This window comes from Notamacropus eugenii, chromosome 4, assembly GCF_028372415.1.
Source record: "Notamacropus eugenii isolate mMacEug1 chromosome 4, mMacEug1.pri_v2, whole genome shotgun sequence".
Classification (NCBI taxonomy): Eukaryota; Metazoa; Chordata; class Mammalia; order Diprotodontia; family Macropodidae; genus Notamacropus; species Notamacropus eugenii.
Window position 1 is genome coordinate 57,818,514 of NC_092875.1, and position 16,928 is coordinate 57,835,441.

The following is a 16,928-nucleotide window of genomic DNA, read 5'->3' on the forward strand; positions in this document are numbered from 1 at the left end:
TTTTACTTGTATTCATTCTCAGTACAGTGGTGACATTTGATTGTGGTGTTCTGTGATACATGGCTGCATGGTACCACCAGCAGAATATTATTCTTTAAAAAAATGAGTTTTAGTTTCAGAGAAAATCCTGGGGTCTTTTAAAGCTCTACTCAATTTACCAAAGGAAATGCAGATTTCTCTTCCACTTCTTTTTTACTTTTTATTATATTGGTTGTCCATCTACAGTGTGACCCTCAGAGAAGATGAACTGAACTATGGTGGTAACTGTGTTTGGTGGCTCTGCTCCTGTCCAATACTAAGATTCCTCCAGCCCTAGACCATCTTCTCCTGGGGGTGGGGGGGAAGAACCCAAGATCAGGGAGTGGGTGAAAGGGGAGGAACACTCAGGGGTTCCCCTTGCACTCTTTGAACCATGGATGTATCTCACTCAAAGTGAGATTGTGATAAGACCTTCACCTGAAAGGGCCAGGGTCTCATATAGCATCCTGGACCATCTCCAGTTGTCCTGATGATAATCAGGTCACTGGACCCAGATGACTCAGGAGAAGAAGGTGAAGTTGGTGACCTTGCACAGCCCTCCCTCAGTCAAATCAAGTCAATTACAAGTCATGTCATCATCTTGATGTCATGGTCCTCTTTGAGAATGAAGGACAAACACGCATTGATTGGCATTCAAAGCTCTCCACAAGCTGCCCCACAACTGCCTTTGCAGTTTTCTTTTACCATGGTGACCATGGTAACCATGACCCTTGGGGTTTACGTACTTGAAGCTGAAGTGATAGGCTTGATATAATCCGGGTGACAGATGAAAACAGCTGGGTAGATTGGTCCACTCCACAATAAAAAGACCTCCTTGAAAGTAGTCACCAATTTCATAAGAGTCTTTATTCCTTCCTCAGTGGGTGGGAGCTGTAAATAAAGCAATAGAAAGAGTCACCACTTTCATGCAATCTTTAACCTTCATGGTCAGGAAAAGGCTAAAGATCCCCAAAGTGGTATAGATGTATGTGCTTTTCTGAGGGCCATCTCCCTCATTCCTCCAGCATGGCAGGGTATATGACATCATAGAAACAGCTCAAGCCAGAGTGTCAGATTTGTAGGAACTTTAGAGGCCATCTAATCTAACACACATCCAAAGGAGAATCTACTGGACAACATACTCAACAAGTAGCCCTTGTGTTTCTTCTTGAAGAACTCCAGTGAGGGGGAAGCTTCTACTTTCTCAAGAGATTTCACCCCACTTTGAGATAGCCATTATTGTTAGGAAACTTTTCCTAACTTCAAGCCTAAATAGATTTCTCTATATTTTCTGTCCATTACTCCTAGTTCTGCCCACTGTGGTCAAGTGGGACAATTCTAATTTCTCTTTGATGATTTCCTTCAATAATTGAAGTTAGTAACTCCTGGACTGAAAAAATAAATCTTTGCGTCCAGTTCCTTAGATAAACATATGATATTCAAGATGTATAAAGAACTGACACAAATATGTAAGACCAAGAGCCATTCCCCCAGTAAATAAGTGGTCAAAAGATACCAACTGTTTTTAGAAGAAATGAAGATGATCAACAAATATATGAAAAATTTTCCAAAATCACTAATAAGCGAAATACAAGTTTAAAACTCTGAGGTTTCACTTATCAACCTGGAAAAGATGATAACAAATGCATTAAATGCTGTGGGAAGATAGGAACAACAATACATTTTTGACAGAGTTGTAAATTGATTCAATCATTCTAAACAGTTCATAATTACCTAAGAAAAGTCACTAACATACCCTTTTACCTAGTTATTCTGGTAAAGACCAAGAAAAAAAGGTGAAGGGAGGGGGGAAGGAAGGAAGAAGATAAAGAATGAATCCAGGAAGGTAGGAAGGAAGGCCCCATATGTATGTGATCCTATTTCATATATAATAGAGGTTAACAGAGCATGTGCAAAGATTCACTTTTTGCTTCTAACTGTCCATGTGTGAGTAGCTGAAGAGTGATGAAGAGGATTGATATTGGCCACTGAGCCAGGAGAGCCATGAGAATAATGGATCTTGAAAAGGACAATGACTTTGCCTCAATTGATCTGACTTCCTGTGGCCCTTGAGCTGGCATCATGCGGCTCTGGGACTTCTTGTGAAGAGAATAGGTGCAATTGTATATCACTCTTTTCTATTCCTTGGCTACAATGGGACTGCAGCTCATGGCAGTTAAAACACTCGTCCTGCACAGAAATCCTCAGCTGGAGGTCTCATTGGACATTAACCTGTTGATTGATATCATGGTTTGGGGTGAAGAGAGAGGAAAGGAAAGGGGAATCTTCAACAGGCATGTCAGTGTTTCTTGGGGGAAAAGATCACTGTTGATGAGCAGGATGATTTCAGAAAAACCTGGAAAGTCTTACATGAACTGAAACAAAGTGAAGTGAGAGCAGAACTGGGAGAACGTTCTATACAGTAAGAGGAATATTGCGTGATGATCAGGTAGAACTTTTCTCAGCAATAAAATGACCTAAGACAATTCCAAAGGACTCACAATGGAAAATGTAATCCAACTCCAGAGAACTGATGGAATTTGAATGCAGACTGAAGCTTACTATTTTTCACTTCCTTTTTTCTTATAGAGGTTTTCTTTTTTTGGTCTGCATTTTTAATCACAACATGATTAATATGGAAATATGTTCTGCATGATTGCACATGCATGACCTATGTCAAATAATTTGTTGTCTAATGGAGGTGGTAGTGCAGTAAGGGAGGGAGGGAATTTGGGACTCAAAATGAAAAAAATGTTAAAATTCTTTTTATATGCAATTGGGGAAAAAATGAAATTTTTTTAAGAGTTTTTTTGAGGGGTAGAGCCAAGATGGCAGAGTAGAAGGATGGACTTGCTTCAGCTCTTCTCCCAAAGCCCACAAAACACCTGTAAAAATGTCTCTAAGCAAGTTCTAGAGCAGCAGAAGCCACAAAATGGCAGAATGAAAGAGATTTTCAGCCCAAGGCAGCCTGGAAGGCTGACAGGAAAAGTCTATTGCACAGAGCTCAAAGGGGAGTGCACTCCATGGAGCGCAGCCCAGGGACAGGACTGAAACAGGCTTCAGTGCATGGAATCCTGGGTAGCAGGTGGGGTTTTCAGATTCCTTAACTTATAAACACAAGACAGCTTCAAAGGTCATTGAGAAAGCTCTTTAACCTGGGTGAGAAGGGAGAAGGGTCCTACCCTAGTCCCAGACCCAGGCAGCTGCAGCACCCATTTTTAGAGCCCTCAGCCTAAAGACCCTGGGGGAATCAAGTGGCTCATCTGAATCCTGGCCCTGAGTAGGACCCTGGAGTGAGAAGGAGCACTGGTATAGTGGAGCTGGAGGCAGTTGTGGAGAGGGATCCTTACTCATAGATCCTGGTCAGAGAAGCTTGTGTTTGCTCCCAGATCAGAGCACAGGCCAGGAGAGGAGTAAACTCTGCTCCCCTGATTGTGCCACCTTGGAGGAACTGAGAATTTACAGGTCCCTAAAGTATACCCTCCACTTGACAAAGCACTCAAAAGTCAAGTAACTACCTGGGAAAATGCCCAAAAAAGAGAAAAAAATAAAGATTATAGAAGGTTGCCTTCTTGGTGGACAGGCATTTTCCTTCATCCTTTCAGGTGAGGAAGAACAAAGCATACCATTAGAGGAAGACATCAAAGTCAAGCCTTCTTCATTCAAAAGCTCCAAAATAAATTTGCAATCGTCTCAGGCCATGGAAGAGCTCAAAAGAGATTTTGAAAATCAAGAGAGGTGAAGGAAAAATTAGGAAGAGAAATGAGAGTGATGCAAGAAAATCGTGAAAAGTGAGTCAACAGCTTGCTAAAGGAGACCCAAAAAATGTTGAAGAAAATAACACCTTCAAAAATAGATTAACCCACATGGCAAAAGAGGTCCATAAAGCCAACGAGGAGAAAAATGCTTTAAAAAGCAGAATTAGCCAAATGAAAAAGGAGGTTCAAAAGCTCACTGAATAAAATAGTTTTTTAAAAATTGGAATGGAGCAGATGGAAGCTAATAACTTTATGAGAAACCAAGGGATTACAAAAAAACCCCAAAAGAATGAAAAAATTGAAGACAATATGAAATATCACATTGGAAAAACAACTGACCAGGAAAATAGATCCAGGAGAGACAACTTGAAAATTATGGGGCTACTGAAAGCCATGATGACAAAAAGAGCCTAGACATCATCTTTTATGAAATTATCAGGGAAAACTGCTCTGATATTCTAGAACCAGAAGATAAAATAAATATTGAAAGAATCCACCAATCACCTGAAAGAGATCCAGAATATTGGAATATTGTAGCCAGATTCTAGAGTTCCCAGGTCAGGGAGAAAGTATTTCAAGCAGCCAGAAAGAAGCAATTTGAATATTGTGGAAATACAATCAGGATAATACAAGATCTAGCATCTTCTATATTAAAGGAATGAAGGGCTTGGAATATGATATTCCAGAAGTCAAAGGAACTAGGATTAAAACCAAGAATCACCTGTCCAGCAAAACTGAGTATATTTCATTGTAAAAAAATGGTCATTCAATGAAACAGAGGACTTTCAAGCATTCTTGAGGAAAAGACCAGAATTGAATAGAAAATTTGACTTTCAAACACAAGAATCAAGAGAAGCATGAAAAGGTAAACAGGAAAGGAAAATCATAAGGAATTTGCTAAAGTTGAACTGCTTACATTCCTACATGGAAAGATAATATTTGTAACTCTTGAGACTTTTCTCACTCTTTGGGTAGTTGGATGGACTATATACATATAGACAGAGGGCACAGGGTGAGTTGAATAGGAAGGGATGATATCTAAAGAAATAAAATTGATGGTGAGAGAGGAATATATTGGGAGTAGAAAGTGAGAAATGGAATGGGGCAAATTATCTCCCATAAGAGACACAAGGAAAAAATTTTTCAGTGGAGAGGAGAAGGGGGGAGGTGAGAGAGAAAAAGTGAAACTTACTCTTACCACATTTGGCTTTAATGAGGGAATAACATGCACACTCAACTTGGTATGCCAATCTACCTTACACTACAGAAAAGTAGGGTAGAAGGGGATAAATAAGTGGACTGTGTGTGGGGGAGGATGAGAGAAGAGAGGGCAAATGGGAGGATGGAGTAATTAGAAGTAAATACTTTTGGGGAGGGCCAAGAACAAAAGAGAGAATAGAATAAATGGAGGACAGGATAGGATGGATGGAAATATATTTAGTCTTTCACAACATGATTATTATGGAAGCCTTTTGCATAAGTACACATGTATAGCCTATATTGAATTGCTTTCCTTCACAGTGGGGTTGTGTGGGAGGGAGTAAGGGAGAGAAGTTGGAACTCAAAGATTTAGGAAAAAATGTTGAGAATTGTTTTTGCATGCAACTGGGAAATAAGAAATACAGGTAATGGGGTGAAGAAATCAGTCTTGCCTTACAAGAAAAGAAAGAAGACTGGGATAAGGGAAGGGAGGGTTGTGATAGGAGAGAGAGCAGATTGAGGGAAGGGGTAATCAGAATGCACTGTGTCTTGGGGTGGGGGGAGGGGAGAGATGGGGAGAAAATTTGGAACTCAAAATCTTGTGGGAATGAATGTTGAAAATTAAAAATAATTAAATAAATATTTTAAAGAAGAGTTATTTTTCAGATTTGCATGGTATTTTATGGTCTCCATTGTCCATTCTAACTCTTACATTCTGTCATTTTCCAATTTTATGAAACATCTATGACATAGGGAAGCTAGGTGGTGCACGGAGCCTGGAGGCAGGAAGGATCATCTTCTTTAGTTCAAATCCAGCCTCACACACTAACTAGCTGCATGACTGCACAGGGCAGCTAGGTGGCACAGAGGACAGAGAGGTAGACCAGGAGTCAGGACAATCTAAGTTCAAATCCAGCCTCAGATACTTAATAGCTGGGTAATGACCCTGGGCAAGTCACTTAACCCTATTTCTCTCAGTTTCCTCATCTATAAAATGAACTAGAGAAGGAAATTGCAAATCAATCTTGTATTTCTGTCAAAAAAATCCCAAATGACATCATGAAGAGTTGGACATACCTGAAAAATGATTAAATAACAACAAAAATCATTGAAGCTTATTCACTGAATGGGTGTATCTCACTCAAAGATAAGACCTTAACCTGAAAGGATTAGGGTCTCACACTGCATCCTGGGCCATCTCCAGTCATCCTGATGAATATCAGGCCACTGGACCCAGATGGTTCAGAAGAAGAAAGTGAGGTTGGTGACCTTGCACAGATCTCCTTTACTGAAGTCAAAGTCAACTGCAAGTCATGTCATCATCTTAATTAACCAATGTCATGGTCCTCTTGGAGAATGAACAAGAAACCCAAGCATGACCCCACTTAACTGTTTGCCTCAGTTTCCTCATCTGTAAAATGAGCTGGAGAAGGAAATGACAAACTATGCCAGTATCTTGGCCAAGAAAATTTCAAATGGGTCACGAAGAGTTGGACAGGAATGAAAATGACTGAACAACAGCCACCTATGACATCTAGAAATTATGCTAAGCACTGGAGATACAAAACCTAAATAAAAACAGTCCTTGCCTTCAAGGAACATCTGGACTATATAAGACTATTATATTCAGAGATGAAGGAATACATGATAATTTATGGAAGAAGAGTGCACTAACAGTAGAAGAGGCTTCCCCTAGAAAGTGGCCCTTGAGTAAAGCTTCGAAGGACATTAAGGATACCTAAAAGCACATGGGAGACTGACAGTATGAAGGCACAGCAGGAATTGAGATGCCAAAGTCTACAATAATGACACAAATTTCGCTGGAACATAGGAGTGAAGGAGGATGAGATGAAACCAGTCTAGTGCCAGGTTTGGAGTTTTTTTGGTTGTTTTTTTTGGGGGGTGGTGTGAGTGAGGGGGAATGTATGTTAAGCCTCTTCCTGTAAACCTGTGGTTGAATCCAAGCAGGAAGTTCTAAGAGAGGAATGCCCTTCTGCCAATGCAAATGAGCACTTTCTAGTCTGGGAATGCCTGGAGCTCTGAGAGGTAAAGAGACTTTGAACTGGTGGAAACTGGTTTAAGTGGTACCTGGCTCCAGTCTCTAGGACTCATGAAGGTTAAATTCATCTGACAGTCCCCAGATCCCTGACCAGTAGCTTGCTATGGCATTGTTACAGTTAAATTTCCTGGGTCCTTGCCCTCATTTCTCATATTTATTAGACAAAGGAAATACCCAGATTTCTCTGATCCACCAGTCCCACTGTCTTCCCCTCTTGCATTGGGGAAATTGGGGGAGCGGGCAGGGGAAAGACAGTTGGGGGCTGCCCCCAGGCTGTCCATCCCAGTGGAGCAGTGTCTCCACTCCCTTTGTCCTGCAGGGGTCTTGCCAATGCTACATAGACAGTATGGATCAAAGGTGAGTCTTGAATACAGGTCTTCCAGATTATGAGTCCTCCTCGGTATCTAATACACTACATTGTCTCTCAGATTATGAAGGTTTTTTTACATGTTACATGAGAATTTATCTTCTATTTTAGTAACAATGAGCAATAAGAGACCAACACGGATCTAACCATGTCACACCTCTATTCAATAAACTCCAGTGGCTCCGTATTATCTCCATTTGGCTTATAAAGCTCTTCAAAACCTGGCCTGACTTACTTCTCCATCAAATTGCACTTTGCTCTTTGCCACACACTATATAAAGGAATCAAAGTAGCTTCTTCTTGTACCTCAAACATCTCCCATCTCTAAGCCTTTGCACTGGCTGTCTCTCATGCCTGATGCACGCCCTCCTCATCTCTCCTTAGAATCCTTGGTTTCCTTCAAAGTTTGTGTCACCTTCTACATGAAGCTTTTCCTGATTCTTCCTTACCCCTAGCTATCACTGCCTCTACTCCAAAAAAGTACCATATGCATTTTCTATGTACATAAATATATACATATATATATAGCTTGCATATGTCTTATATATGTATATGTTATTTCATCTGAGATAGGCAGGTGGCACAGAAGATAGAAGCACTGAGCCTGGAGGCAGAAGGACCTAAGTTCAAAGCCTGCCTCAGACATTTATTGGCTATATAACCTTGGGTAAGTCATTTAACTTCTTTTTGTCCCAACTGTATAATGGGGATAATAATAGCACCTACTGCCAAGGTTGTCAAGAGGAACAAATGAGATTATAGTTATTATCTTATCACAGTGTCAGGCATACAGTAGGAGCTATATAAATGCTAATTATTATTATTTGTTAGTATGTCGGTTCTTTGAGAGCAGGAAGTATTTTATTTTTGGTTTTGCATCCCCAGTGACTAACATAGTGACTTAAGCAAGCACTTTAACAATTCTCGTTTGATTGATAGAGAGAAAAAGTGGAGTCCAGAGGGAAGGCAACAAAAAAATGTAAAGGAAGGAAGGGAAAAAGAAAGGAAATAGGAGCAGGGAGCTCAGGGAAGTAGCTGGAGTCCCAGAACAATCAAGTGAGGGAACCAGTAAAAGATTGCCTTCATAGCCTGCCTTATCAAACCCTTGTGATGCCCTAACCTATTTATAATTTGATGCTATGGAACCACAGACTTTTGGACTCAGGACATTAGAAGTGGAAGGGATTCAGAATATCAGAGCTAGAAGGAAGCTTAGAATGGCCAACACAGAGATTCAGAAGTGAAAATAATCTTAGAACATGGAATATCAGAAACTGATCAGTCCTTAGTTAATCAGTCAAACATTTAGTAAGTTCCTTAAGCACTGATGATAATTTATGATTATTTAAACCCGAATAAAGGACCAAATCTTGACCTAACCAACCAGAAGAAGCTCCTGAGCCTAACAGATATTCCCTTTTTTGTTCTCTGAGTAAACTCAGAGAAAGCGTGCCTCTTCCTGTGTCAATAAGGCAAGATGGAGCTGACTAAGAGCATTTTCCTCTGTTTATGGCCATTAAGGATGAGACCCTTAACCAGAGACACTATCTTGAGTAATGGGGTTTTTCTTAATATTTTAGGGACATATATTATGCTGTGGCATTTCAATGGTAAAGGAAATGGGTATCCTGGGTTGTATTTTCCATCGACACTTTGTCAACTGTCTTATCTTGTATTTTCAACCTATTCAATTAAGAGAATTCCTTTCTCATACTATGACTAAATATATATGGAGATCATAAATTCGAGTGACATAGACATCCTGAGTTGGGATTGTTTTAAAATGTATTCAAGACTCCTCATTCTTTTTATTAGACAGTCAGAATTTAAGTTCTGGCTCCTTGAACGTATTCTGCTAACTTTAAGGGAATAAACCATATGGATTTATATATCATCTAGATTGTCAGTTTCTTTTAACTACATTTTCAGGTTGATAATATGTTTAATATATGCTAAGCCTTTGGTGATTCAAATATTTTAGGACATAAATAGAAGTGAAATCCAAACTGGAAGGAGCTTAGACCAGAGAATATTGGCACTGGAATTGTACTACCCTAGGAGAGAGATATCTGCCATTAATGAGGAAATAATGGGGCAGGGAAGTGAGGGGCTGGAGAGGGTGAAATCCTGGTCAAGAGTTAGGGTTCCTTAGATTGCCAGGATTCAAGGGAGTCATGCAGAAGTGGGAGGACTGACAGCAGTAGAGATTCCAAGTCGGGGAGGCTGGTCTGCAGCTCAGAAGGACCCATTACCAGGAGCCACTGCAGACTGACTATTATATGACACAAGCTGCTTTCCCAAGCCTACAGCTGCATAGGGTGGCAACATGCACTCCCTGCCTCTACCATGTTCAGAGTCAAGCTTCATGGGTTGGGCCACAGTGCCCCCTGGTGGCTTAGAAGCCTAAATTCCTGGTCTTATTTTGGCTTAAAGGAAGGATGGGGAGAGATTGTGATTGTGTTTTTTCTTATTGCTGTTATTGCCCCTTTCACAGATGGTAAAATGGGCTCATAGAGGTTATGACTGACCCGGGTTAAAACAAATAGTATATCTCAATACCTAAACCAAAAGTGAGCTGCAACCATCTGAGAAATCTATTGGAATAGGAAGACAAGGCTTAGCCTGTTTTTCCAAGCTTGAAAGTAGAAATAGGGAGATGGGAGGAAGCAAGAAGTGGAGAGAGCTTCTTATTAGGCTATAACAGACAAAAGGAAAGTGGAGAAATACTCATTTTAGCAAGTAGTTGCTAAGAATATTTCTATTAGTTATTTTTGTATTCCGTTTTCTATACCAAATAAATGCCATTTTCAGATGCCATGCTGTTGTTTGCCTCAGTTCCTACTAGCACAATAATAATTAAATATCTAGATCATGTTGATTTTAGAGATCCACCCTTCCACACTGAAATGGGGCTAAAACCACACAGAAAATCCTCAAATAATTAAATGATTTGGTGATTTCAGCAATTCGAGTGTTCCTTCTAATTGTGCAAATCACAATTAATTCATACCTGTTCATTCTGTGCCACTCTTGTCCATGTCCCTCCTCCCCTGAATTTGCCCCAAGAGTCTGCCCAACATGCTGGGAGCCTTCCTTGCTTTCTCTTGACATTGAAGAGATACCGGAGAAACACACAAGCAATCTATGTCTTACTCTTTCCAAATGACCATCTCATCTTCCTTTCCATCATACATTTCTTTAACAGCATCGTTTTCTCCAGATCTCCTTTGTAATATCTTGCAGCCTGCAGTTATCCACTGTGTGCCTTTCTATTGCTCTCCGAATGATATTAACTTTTAATTCTTAGAAACTATAGTGTTCTACAACAAATTGCAGTATAACATTCATATGATATTCATATTAAAAAGTAGATCTTTGTTTCTGAGAATTTAGTCATTGAGAAAACTTTGCAATTTTCTAAAGGCAATAGAAACTGCTCTCATCTTCCTGCTTACTTCTGGATCTAAATCATGTTCTATCTGCAGTGTGTGTGTCAAAGAAATAGTTATAGATTAGACAGATATAAACATACATATGTATATGTTTATATATACATATATACATTTGCATACGCATATGTGTATATCTATGTGTGTATATATGTATGTATGTATATATATGTATATGTATAAAACATACATATAAGCTCATTAGGTTGTCCAGCTAACTGCATGTTATATTCTGGACAGCAGGCATTTTGATATTCTTCATCCATTTGGTTTTTCCTACTTGAATGATTGGGCCAAATCTTTTAGAGTGGTTATTGATCTCTTCTGGGAGAACTACAATGTTTCAATGCTTGATGAAACCAGCATGATGCCATTTGCAAATATTAGCTTCTTTAGGAGATGACTCTTTTACTTGGACTGTATACCAGATCACCATGCCCATGCAATTTTTTGCAGTCTCATGTTGCAATTACAATAATTTCACACAGAAATATAATTTACACAAACCAATGGACATAAAAGGGAGGATAAAGAGCGAGCATAAAGATAATCTTAGTCCCTAAATTCATGACTCATGTACAAGGTTGAAAGATAAGGGAACCACAAATGATAGAGGCCAAGAATATTAGCTTATCTATAAAATTTTACTGCACAGGGTGATAGAAGTTTATGAATAATCTCACATCATAAAACAGAGAAACATAGCAGAGGCTAAATGAGTTAGAAGAAAGTTTGATGAGACGCCCAAGTAAGCAAAATCATTCCAAAGCATTTAAAGACAAAACTGGAAGGATGATAACAGTCAAAAGAAATATGGAAAAGATTTGGAAAGATTATCATAAAATATTTTTAGGGAAAAAAACCTGTTTTCACAATGAAGAACAGTCACCATACTTGGACTCTGACATAGCAGTCTTAAATATGTTTATAAGAGATAGAAATGTCACTTAAAAAAGATGTTAAAAGCAATGGGGCTATCAGAAAAGATAATGGGACAGGTAGTTGATGGAGTGGATAGAGTTTTGGACTTGGAGTCAGGAAGACCTGAATTCAAATGTAGCCTCAAACATTTAGTAGCTGTATAAACCTGGATAAATTGCCTAACCTCTATTTGCCTTAATTTCCTCTTCTGTAATATAGGTATGATAATGCTGCCTACCTCTCAGAATTCTTGTGAGGATCAAAGGAAATAAAATGTGTAAAGTACTTTGCAAATATTAAATTGTTACGTAAATGATAGTTACTATTGTTATTATTAAAATGTTATCTCTCTCTCTCTCTCTCTCTCTCTCTCTCTCTCTCTCTCACACACACACACACACACACACACACACACACACACACACACACACAAACATGAACCTAAATCTTTTTAGGGCTAGTGTTGGGTAGTCCACTGGCAGCATTTGAATAGATCATGAAAACAAAGACAGAAAACAGGGAACGAATACCAGAGAATGCTATAGTCTGTAAACGTAGTACCAGTAACAGAAGTTCAGAATGAGCTGAGAATCTAGCTAGTAGTAAATGCTAAAAACTCCATAAGAGTTGTTGTAGCTATGTTGAGAATAAAAGGAAGACTAAAGAAGGAATAGTTAGTAGTAGTAGTAATAGTGGTGGTAGTGGTCCTAGTGGTAGTAGTAGAAGTAGTAGTAGTATTGGTAGTAGTGGTAGTGGTAGTAGTAGCTGTAGTAAGCATTTACATAGTGCCAACTATGTATCAGGCATTGTGGTAAGTACTATTATAAATATTAGCTTGTCTGATCCTCATAGCAACCCTGGGAAGTAGGTAATATTATTACCCCTACTTTAAAGTTGAGGAAACTGAGACAGAAGTTAAGTGACTTGCCCAAAGTTATGCAGCGAGTACAGGTATGAAGAAGGATTTGAAGCCAGGCGTTCTTGATTTCAAGCCCTGCCCTTTGAACACTGCATGACCTACCTGCCCAGGACAGGACTGCTGCTTAGCAATAATGGTAACAAGGAATAATGATAACAGATGACAGTGAGAAGACCTAACTACTCAACTTTATTTTGTGTCTGATTTTTCTTCCAAGAAGAATGAGCATTAGAGTAGAAAAGACAAAGAAAGTAGCTAATGGGAAGAGTAGGATAAGTAGGAAATGCTAGGAGAATACCTAACCTAGATCATGGTCTACCAGGATCAGATGAGCTATACCTCCTCAGCTTGAAAGAACTGGAAGAAGCAATTGTTAAACCATTGTTGTAAAGATCATGGCAGTGGGAGAAGTGTCTTATGACTAAAGAAGAAAAAACAACCATAATAATGCCAACAATAAAATAGCTAATATTTATAAATAAAAGTTTGCAAAATTGTTTGTATATTTTGTCTAGTTTGTTACTCACGACAACCATTTGAGGAAGATGTTATTATTCCTCTTTTGTATATGAGGAAACTAAGTCTGAGAGAGATTCAATTGCTTGTCCAGTACTACAGAAAGTAAGTCAGGAGACAGGATTCAGGTCATCCTGACCCTAAGTCTAATGCTCTATCCACTGTGACAGGAAAGAGGATAGTCTCCCAAATGTAGGCAAGTGAGTTTTAGACAAAACTTTAAAATGTGGTAATCAACGGAACTTACAGTGAGCTTGGACAACACTAAGAGGAGTATGTCTTCAAAGAACAAGGAAGATAGTCTGACTGTCCTTGGTCCAAGTCAGGCTACATCTGAAGTACTGAGTTCTGTTTGAGGTGCCATGTTTTAGAGAAGACATTGACAATCTAGAGAATGTGCAGAGAAAGGATCCAGTATGGTAAAGAGATTGTACACCGTGCAATATGGGAATCAGCTGAAGGATCTTGGGATGCCTAGTCTGGAGCAGAAAAGACTTAGGTAAAAATGGGAGCTGTCTAGATATCTAGAGGAAAAGGGGGACTTGTCCTGTCTGCCTCCCAGAGAACAAAACTAGCAGCAATCAAGGGAAGCTGCAGATAGACTAATTAAGGGTTGAGGTAAGGAACGTCTTTCTAACCATTAGAGTTGTCAAAGAGTAAAAAGGGCCACTTTAGGAGGCAGTGAATTCACTGTCACTAGGAGTCTTCCAGTGAAGTTTAGATGATCATTTCTGAGAATAGAGTGGATACTTGTTCAGGTTAGATACCCTCTGAGGTCCATTACAACTCTGAAATTCTCTGATTCTCTGATAGGCATTGGTTCGAATCAGACAGAAATTTTCAACTTGAAGGATGTCAAAGACCAACAACACAGTAGGTCCATGTGAGGCACCAAGGGTCCAGGAAGGAGGTAGGGGAAGTAAGGAGAGGAAAGAGCTCAAGTGATGAAGGAAAGGGGAGGACTCTTATTTACCCACAGAAGGCTCAATCACTCTGCAAAAGACCTACTAGGAGTTGGAGACTGTGTCTTGGGTGAGGACCTAATAAGAGGGGGCCTTAATAAGGTGGAGGAGACAGGAGAGATCACCTCAAACAGCCTTTGAGGCCCCCAACAAAGACTAAACTGAACTCCCCCTCATCCTGTGATAACTCCTGGATTCCACCTGTGGCCTTTGCTTTCTTCTTATCTCCACATCCCACTGAGAAAAGCAATACATTTCTCCATCTCTTGGAGGTTATTGAAGAAGAATAACTCCAAGGAGTAAGTATAGGGGGACTCTTGTTATATTAGCACCACTAAGGATGTTAGAGAAACGGAACCCTGAGCTGGCCCTTCCCTAGAGAAAGTCTGCTCAGCTCCTCTGACTCTCAGTTCCCCATTCTAGGCTGAAATGTTCAGTTCCCATTATCCGCTCAGGCTCTTGGCCCTTCAGTGCCCTCAGATGCTGTGTGCCCCCACACCTTCCAGGTCTTCTTTCCACTGATAAGCTTAGACTCCCCTACCTACTGAAACCCACAGCCTCTCTATCCTCTGAGCCTCCCCCACCTCTACCCTAACCCTAAACCCAGATATCCCCACTCACCATTCCTGTATGGCCCATAAACCAGTTTTGTAGTGGGGGTTCAGGGAAACATCGAAGCCTGTAGCTCTTGATATAGAATTGGTGGAGAAAGTTCAGACCTTTGCCCAGGATCCATGTGCTAAATGTCAGGAAGATCAGGACCAAGACTGAAGAAATTTTCGATTGCAGTCCTTGTAGTCCCAGCTGGTGAGACAGCCACTCAGAACCAGGTAGCATCCTATAGTGGGAGAAATAGGGTAGAACAGAGAGGAAAGAGAAATAATGGTGAGATACAGGGTGAGACACCCAGGGGTAAACCATTGGGCAGGGAAATGAGGGAAAATGTGGAGAAAGATACAGAAGGAGAAGGAGAAAAGGGGGCAAACAAGAAGGAAGGGATACAAGAGGGGAGGTAAGAGAGGAGGAGCAGGATTTTGAGATCAGAGGGAAAAGTGACCAGGTTGGGAAAGCCAAGAAGGGAAAGGGAGGAGACAGGGAAAAGGTGACAGGGAGAGAAAGGCCATGAAGGAATGAGGAAAACCAGGGTCTATGTTTGCTGTGATTACCCTCTCTGGGATTCCTTGTCCTTCAAGGGATCACACTCGAGCAAGCATCCTTCCCCTATATTCTTGGAGGCAAAAGTGAAGTAAAGAATGGGAAAGGATTGTCTTGAGTCCCCAGGAGTACTGCTGGAAGAATGTGCCCCTGATTTTAGGTTCCTATTGGTCTCTTCCTGGCTCCCCTCTTAGACCTGGGAATCCTTTGTGAGCAGCTATAACAATGGGGCCAGCTCATGTTGCCTCCCTACACGTCTCTCTCTGGAGATTGGGCCTCTTACTGGCCTGAATCCTAGTCCTAGAATCCCAGGTTTCTAAAGGGAAAAAAGGTGTATATCTCTCCCTGGACAAGGAATCCTTCACCATCCCCTTTGCTAGCTAAGTAGCTGGGTGATGCAATGGATAGAGCATTGGCCTAGAATCAGGAAGACTTGAGTTCAAATCCAATGTAACTTACTAACTGGGTGACCCTGGGCAAGTCACTTAACCAAGTCATTCACCCTCTATTTACCTCTGATTCCTCAGCTGTGAAGTAGGGATAGTAATAACAACTAACTCAAAAGTTATTATGAGAATCAAATAAGATAAAATGTATAAAGAGCTAAATACAGTGCTTGGCATATCGCAGATATTTGGTGAATTTCAGGGTTCCCACTAACCCTAGATGGCAACCGATAGAACACGTGTGACAAGAAGTCATCTGACAACCTTTGCTTGAAGACCTCCAGTGATAGGGGAATGCACTATGTTCCCAGGAAGCTCATTCTGCTCTTCACAACAAATTTTAGTCTATCTCTTTGGCACTCTGCCTCCTCCCCCCATTAATTATTCTTGACCCTATTCTCTAGGGTAGAACAGAATGAGGCTAATTTCTGTGCCATAGACAGCCTTCAGATCCTAGAGCCAGCTGTCATGCTCCTCAGAGTCATTTCTTCTCCCGATTGTCCAGCCTTTGCTCCTTCAATTCTCATGTGGCATGAACTTAAGGCCCTTCACCATCCTGGGTACCCTCCTTTGGTGCTTATCAATGTCCATCCTAAATCATGGAGAGCAGAATTGGATACAAATACTCCTTGACTGGCCTGAAAAGGGCAGAATACAATGGTACCATCACTTCCCTAGTCATGAACAATCCCCTGCCTCTCTTATTCAGCCTGATAACACTTAATATCATTTTTGGACTTTTAATAAGGGTCAAAGACTGAACTAATCAATCAGACTGTTTTGTTTTGCTCTAAAATGTCGTTTCTTGTGTCAGCAGTTTCAAACACCTGTTTATGACAAGATGCCTGCAATCAGATTGGTGGAATTCTTTTTTCATGGAGACATATGCTATATAGAGGGAACTGAGATAGCCTGGAATCATTAATTCCAACTAACACTACTTTGTTAATTGTCTTGTCTCACTGAATTTACAACTTATTCAACTAAGGAAATTCCTTTCTCATGGTATAGTGAAAACTTATGAGGACCATAAATCTAAGGGACACGGACATCTTGGGGTTGTTCTAAAACATATTTAAACCTTCTCATTCTTGTATTGGGCAGTCAGAAGTTTCCTTCTGGCTCCATGATTATGTATCTGCTAGCTTTAAGGGAATA

At 40.3% G+C, this 16,928-nt stretch overlaps 1 protein-coding gene across 4 annotated transcripts in view; it reads right to left on the reverse strand.

Moving 5' to 3' along the window:
* Positions 1 to 16,928, reverse strand: part of LOC140499585 (cytochrome P450 4F11-like) — a 48,126-nt gene that overhangs the window by 13,199 nt on the left and 17,999 nt on the right. For 3 of the 4 annotated variants that reach the window (XM_072601201.1, XM_072601199.1, XM_072601200.1), the window contains exons 2-3: positions 14,791 to 15,007; positions 765 to 909 (exon numbers count right to left, since the gene is read on the reverse strand). In XM_072601201.1, coding sequence (XP_072457302.1) covers positions 765 to 909; positions 14,791 to 15,006 — 361 coding nt within the window. In that variant the 5' untranslated portion in view covers position 15,007. Of the gene's footprint in view, positions 1 to 764; positions 910 to 4,115; positions 4,188 to 14,790; positions 15,008 to 16,928 lie in introns of those variants that run through there. The other variant, XM_072601202.1, reaches the window with a different exon arrangement.